This window comes from Sinocyclocheilus rhinocerous, unplaced genomic scaffold, assembly GCF_001515625.1.
Source record: "Sinocyclocheilus rhinocerous isolate Xijiao unplaced genomic scaffold, SAMN03320098_v1.1 scaffold1719, whole genome shotgun sequence".
NCBI classification, from domain to species: Eukaryota; Metazoa; Chordata; class Actinopteri; order Cypriniformes; family Cyprinidae; genus Sinocyclocheilus; species Sinocyclocheilus rhinocerous.
The window spans coordinates 514,298-521,390 of NW_015664048.1; the positions used below are offsets into that span (position 1 = coordinate 514,298).

Consider the following 7,093-nt stretch of genomic DNA (forward strand, 5'->3'; position numbering starts at 1 on the left):
TTCTCCAGGAGTAAAGAGAAAGAGAAGGAGGGATGACAGTTTTCTCACCCACACAGCAAACTAAAGTCCTGCGTCACATCAGTTCCCATGACAACATGGATATGTAATGTGATTAGACACTGGACACACACACACACTCGCTCTCACACACACACACACACAGGTTTGTTTTTGTGAAAAGTGGGTGCTCGTCAAAATCTAAATGTGTCAGTTCAGTCAGTTCATGTAGATTGTGATAAATAATTCTGATGTGTGTGTGTGTGTACCTACTTAACCATATTTTGGGGACAAATTTGCACCCAAAAGTGAGCTAAACCTGACAAAATCGACAAAAACCTCCCTTTGGGACTTAAACTTTGGTAAAACTGGTATAAAAATAAAGTAAACAAAGTTTTTTTTAAATTGTAAAAATGCACAAAAAAGGGGTAGGGTTGGTGTAGGGCAATAGCACATTCAGTTTGTACAGTGTGTGTGTGTGAGTCTTTCATGCTTTGTCAGTGCTCTGATGTAGATGTGATTTTTCTCATGCTAATGTCTGATGAAAGCGTTTCTGTGTTTCTGATAAATGGCTTTACTCGCACACCTGCACACGTCTAATGGCATTCAGGTGTTCACGTCTCTATTCTCCCGCGCCGCTCTTTTGTTTCTGACCTGTAGCTCTGATTGATGAAGGTTAAACGGGTTTTTTCCTCTCTGAGCGTTACTGCGCCCAAAATAACCACAATCAAAGGTGTCTTTGTTATTATCGCACGACAACAAACGCATTTCAATGCGCTTCCGGTGCCATGTGTGTGTGTGTGTGTGTGTGAGTGCTGAATAATGAGCAGATATTGTGTGTGTGAATCAAACAATCCCTGAGATGACAGAATGCACGTAGAGTTTCAATTCTACACTCTTATCTGCTACTTTTGTAGGGAATTCACAAATACACAATTTTCCAGTCTTTTACATTCAAATATGTTGTTCAGTTCAGGCGTGACCGATTATCGGCAGTAAAGAGCAAAGGTAACACTTTACAATACGGTGGCACTAATATGCATTAATTCATGCTTAACTAATGCACAGATAATTATATAAATAAGTAATTAATATTAAATTGTGGAAATGCCATGGGTTTTTATTAGATGATAAAAATATACATTTTACAATCCAAATGTTTTTTTAAAAAATCCTTAAAATTTTCAGACACAAATGCCAATTCTTCCAGATGCATCTGCTGATGTGAAACACAAAACCCTTGTGCATGTTCGTCTTCGTCATGCATCATGCAGAAACACTCCTAACATCAAACATTTCTATGTGAGAGACACGAGAGAAAGAAGTCAGGTCAGGAACGGCGCTGAGAGGGTCGAAGCGAGCCATTTCTCCGAGAGAGCGATCGCTCAAGAACATCTGTTTATCTGCAGAAACGCAGTCGCTTTAATGAGAGTCTCTGTTAAAGCTCCCAGGTGTCATTTCTGTGAGCAGCTAAAATAACCACACTTTTACAATTCCAATAGAAACCTGAGTCATGTTTGACAAATGCAAAACTTTCTGAGCTGAACCGTGACGAAAATGTCACTGATTTGGGCTAATAAGTTACGGTTCCATATACAGTCAAACCAAAATGTATTCAGACACCTTCAACATTTCTCACATTATATCACAGTTTATTGGCTATAGTTTAGAAAACTGTACTAAAATATGAGACCCACTAGTAAAAAAATATCTAAAATTATATCTGCTGTCTGAATAATTTTTGGCTTGACTGTAGATATGATGTAATGTCAGGATTTATTTTCCTGGGCAACCTGAAATAAAACTGTCAATCACAGCAAGCGGCCAATTAATTAAAGAGGGGGAGGAGTGGGCGGGGCTCACTTCAGAGGGAGGCGGGTGCTGTGGATTTGATTGACAGCTTGACATCAGAGCCATTAGCGGAATGGAAATGTGAGGTCAGGATGAAAGATAACGATACGCTGGTTTTTAGACGCGCCATTAAAGTTTCTATTGAGCGCACACACACTTATACTGAAGGAACGGCTTCGATTCTTGTCGATCCTGAACGTTTTTATGTATGATATACTGAGAGATACAGGAGCAGAGGTCGGATGTGATTGACGTGTGCCGTTGTTCAGAGAGAAGAGAGAAAAGGAAAGCGCTGGATTCTGACATTTCTCACAGCACAGGAATCAGTCACAACTACACTCTTAAAAATAAAGGTGCTTCACAATACCACCTTTTTGTCTAAATGGTATTCAGAACGAACCTTTAACATCTGCAGAACCTTTCTGTTTCACAAAAGCTTCTTTGTGGTGAAAGAAGGTTCTTCAGATTATTAAGTAAGGTAAGAAAGAGATGGTTCTTTGACTGAATGGTTCTTTGTGGAACCAAAAATGGTTCTTCTATGGCATCCCTGTGAATAACCTTTGAAGCACCTTTATTTTTAAGAGTGTAACACCTCAGATGTGTGCAAGCCAATAAAGCTCATTCTGATTATGATTTTTTTCAAGGACTACTGTTATGGTATTTAATATTTTAAAATGTCCCCCTTTTTATATCTACAGTGCTTAAATTTTTTTTAATTTAATTATTATTATTATTTTTAAGCCTCCATCCCAAATCCCTTTCATTGTGTATAAAAGAGCTGATCCTTTCCATGCAATGAAAGGATGATCAAAAACAGATGTTTCACAAAAGAAAGCAGGTTTGCAATGTCACAGTCAGTATGTTTACAAGGACAACAATATTCCTATTTTAACACGCTTAAGACAATACTCAAAAAACCAGAGATTTTTGATTGCATTAATCCGGCTAAAGTCATACTCGAAGTAAACACAAATCTAATTAAGACATGTGGAGTATTCCTATTTTAGTCGCATTACTGAAGTGCATTACACAAAAGAGCATGGCTTTAACAACGCCTTCGTCTGTTTGCTCGTATAGCATGACAAATAATTATCTGCACTTGAAGCTTTCGTAAAATTAAAAATGAAACACCCAAAACTGTATATGGCACCATACGAAGACGAACTGTATGTTTATACGTGAAATTCTAGAGGGGATGTCCGATGGGGAAGTAATGACGTGTGCCATTAATCGATTTATGCACTATAATGTAAAATGGGAACATGAAAGGAATATTCTAAAAGCAGCTCATCTAAACACCTTAATCATAATATTGTCTTATTCAGAATAAGATCGCAGTATTCCTTCAAAAGCACTGTGCTTTTATTATGACATCCGCCCACAGTTGATTAGCATAAGCCCCGCCCCTTACCTGAGCTTGCCCTCTGACGGCACCTCATGGGGCGGATCCTCACATCGCAGCCGAGACTCCGCCTCCAACAGGTACACGAACACACACTCCTGCAAAACACCAGCGAGAACAACAGCTGAGAGCGCAGTCCGAGTCATTAGTCGTGATTAGACATGTGCAGGTATTCGGTAATGCAATATATCACGATAATGAATATGCACGATATTGTTATCATGGGCACTTCAAAATACCGTGAATGACTTTTTTTCAATAACAAATTATTCATATTTTTTTATGCATTTTAAGAATACTTTTCCCATCAACTAGTCACAATGCACAACACCGCTGTATGCTGTGTCAAAGACAAGCACGGATGAGAAGCGCATTCACTCTCTGACAGCAGATGGCGCTGATGGAACAGCAGAAATGCAGCAGTTACCCCGGAAACCCGGAAAAAAAAAGCAGCTGCGCTACTTTCTGAAACGTATTTAAATTATTTAAACAGCCATTCAGGTTTTTGTATTCGCTATGGTGTTTATCGCAGCACTGAATACTTAAGCACTAGGGCTGGGATAATAAATCGAAGCATCACGAATCGAGAAATGATTCTGCATCGATTCTGAGATTTTCCGAAGGCATCGCGATTCTCTCTTGAATCGATTCTGAGCTTAGTTTTGAACAGCAGATGGCGCTGCGTGCTTTAGAATTAGCCGTATTCTGCTTGCTTCCAGTTCCTTATACACGCACCACTTGAACCTAAAATAATCACTCATAAAGTTCGAAAACGTTGAAGCGAATTACAGGGATGTTCACAGTGGGCTGTGTTTACATTCATCTCGCATCATAAAAGCCAATGTGCAATTTAACCACTTACACGACTCAGCCGAACGCACAAGCCCTCATCTTCGTGAGCATTTGAGTGTGTGGTTAAAAACCTAGAGCGCCATCTGCTGTTAAAAACTATGCTCAGAATCGATTCGAGAGAGAATCACGATGCATTCCGAAAATCTCAGAATCGATCCACGAAACGCGATGCATCGATTTATTGTCCCAGCCCTATTAAACACTTAAGGTCATTGCACACTGAGTCCGAAATTTTCGCACGTTAAAAAATAAATACGACCTCACGTCGTGTCAATCACGTTTACACACTGCCTCCGAAATTTTCCTCCGTCATAAAAAAATTCGGATTGGGTTCAATTTTCTGCGTTTTTCGCATCCGTAGCAAGCATTTCGAGACGTGTTTTGACGATTCAGAGCCACCCTACAAGCGAACGCCACAATCCAGAATGGCGTCTGACAAGTTGATCCACTTCGTCTCGCAGCACAAAGCACTGTATGACAAACAAAGTGTGGAATACAAAGAGACGGAATATAAATATAGGCCTAAATATATCGCTCGGGATAATCCCGCAGCTCCTTGATATGGAGGTGGAACTCTCCTTCCTCTACATACGCAATCTCAGAAACGCATGGCCCCAATATTTTAATTATTATTAAAAAGATAAAAAAGAAAGAGGAAATATTGGGTCCATCCAAGAGAGAGGACAATAAAATCCTCCTCACTGCTTGTTTTGTGTATTGTTTCACAACGGATTAAATAATACACATCGGACTCAGTGTGCAAGGTTTCTGTGCGTCACAAATTTTTAGGATGCCGGACACAAAAATTTCGAACTCAGTGTGCAATGACCTTTAGACTTAATAGGCTATTTATTTTCAAACTTTTTTACATTTTAATCTGGACTACAATATGTCCTAGATATTGCTTGAAAATGTTTTGATACTTTATTGTTCGGTCACACTTTAAATTAAGGCTCTAACATTAGTCATTTAGCATAAACTGCCAATGAAACATTCTTCTAAACATTCATTAATCTTAGGTCATTTCAATATTTAATAACATAAATTAATCACAAGTTGTAACTGTGTTATTTAATGAACACGAGCTAACATGAACTAGCAGTTGATTAATAACTTCTGCAGCAAATGTAGCTATTGCTCATTGTTAATATTAATGCATTAGCTAAGGTTAACTAATGAGAACTTAATGTAAAGTGTTACCTATTTTTTATAATTATTTTGCACTTTAATCTGTGTTAAATGTTTTCGGCTACTTTATAAAAAATGTTTGTGCATTGCTTTATTGTAGTTAAATGTTCAGTTCTTTTTGTTATAAGAAAAAAGTTGTTATACTGTATTATGACAACACTTTGTTGCAACTACATTCCAATACCGCGATAATACCGCATACCGTGATAAAAGCATTAGCAATTAATCGCAACATGAAAAGTTGATACCAACATAGAACCGTCCGCAATCTCTCAGTCTGTCACGACTCCGGCCTCCGCGAGGTTAATCAAATGCAAAGTACAGGCTTCGTTAACCCTCATTAAACTCCGGTGGTATTAACGGATGAAGCGGAGCCGCCGTTACCGTGGCGATCCTGCTAATTTGTCAGAAATGTCAAGGCAAGTTTTCGACATGATTCCTCAACCTCTGTTCAACGAGCGTCTGCTCGCTGTCTACATAGGCAGCTGTCTTCTGAGGGAGCATGTGAAAATAACCTAATAAGTGATACTTTATATAGAACCGAACAAAAATGGCTCTTGGTGTGAAGCGAACTGAACTCAAATTATTCCAAGTTTGACTTTAATGTGTGGCAAAGCCAATTATGCCATGATCACAATCGTCTATTAAAAATTCTTAAATTAAGATGCATTTAGTCTTAGATATTTAGTCTTGTTTCCGGGGGGGGGATACTATTCGTTTAACAGAGGGGTAAGCCAAATATTCTTAAAACAAGAGTATTTTGCTTACCCCACTGGCAGATAATTGTACTTATTTTAAGCAAAATGCACTTAATTTAGTTTTTTCCCCTAGAAACAAAACTAAATATCTTAAGTTGTTTTGCTTACCAAGTAAATGCATCTTAATTTAAGAATTTTTAGATATTTGGACTAGAAAGAAGACAAAAATACTACGTAACATCAGCCTTTTTTTGCAGTGTAATCAATATTTCTTTCACCAAGTCCACCTTCTTAATTCTTTTCTTCCTTGAGTTAAAGGGATAAATAACATTTGGCATCATTTACTCACCATCATGTTGTTCCAAACCTGTATGAATTTCTTTATTCTGCTGAACATAAAAGAAGACATTTTTAAAATGTGGGTAACCAAAATAGTTGACGGTAGCCATCGACTTCTATAGTATTTTTTCCCCAAAGTCAATGGCTACCAGCAGCTGTTTGGTTACCAACATTCTTTAAAATATCTTCTTTTGTGTTCAAAAGGAGAAATAAATTCATACAGGTTTGGAACATGAGGGTGAGGAAATGATGACAGTTTTCTTTTATGGCTGAACTATGCCTGCATTCTGGGATTGTGTTTTCTGCAAAAGACAGCCTACTTGCGATGTGCTTCAGGTAGCATGTAAACAAAGTTCTTGCATATCGTTAAACGAATAGTTCACCCAAAAATGGAAATGTGTTCACCCTCAGGTCATCCGAGATCAGGATGAGTTTGTTTCTTCGTCAGATTTGTAGAAATGCAGCATTGCATCAGTGTCTCAGCAATGGATGCTCTGCAGTGAATGGGTGCCGTCAGAATGAGAGTCCAAACAGCTGATAAAAACATCACAATAATCCACAAGTAATCCACAGCACTCCAGTCCATCAGTTAACATCTGGAGAAGACAAAAGCTGAAACAAATCCAGCATTAAGACGATTTTAACTAAAATACATTGAGTCCATAATCCATAATAACGCTTCCTCCAGTAAAAAAGTGTTCTGGTCTGAATCAGGAGAGAAATCAAGCACCATTTAAACAGCTCTAAACAAATATGTGGCTAGATT

The 7,093-nt window shown here is 38.2% G+C and overlaps 1 protein-coding gene across 1 annotated transcript in view; it reads right to left on the reverse strand.

Annotated features, from left to right (window-relative positions):
• Positions 1-7,093, reverse strand: part of LOC107729593 (cGMP-dependent 3',5'-cyclic phosphodiesterase-like) — a 127,938-nt gene that overhangs the window by 9,517 nt on the left and 111,328 nt on the right. Inside the window, exon 4 of the mRNA XM_016540174.1 lies at positions 3,260-3,348. Coding sequence (XP_016395660.1) covers positions 3,260-3,348 — 89 coding nt within the window. The remainder of the gene's footprint in view (positions 1-3,259; positions 3,349-7,093) is intronic.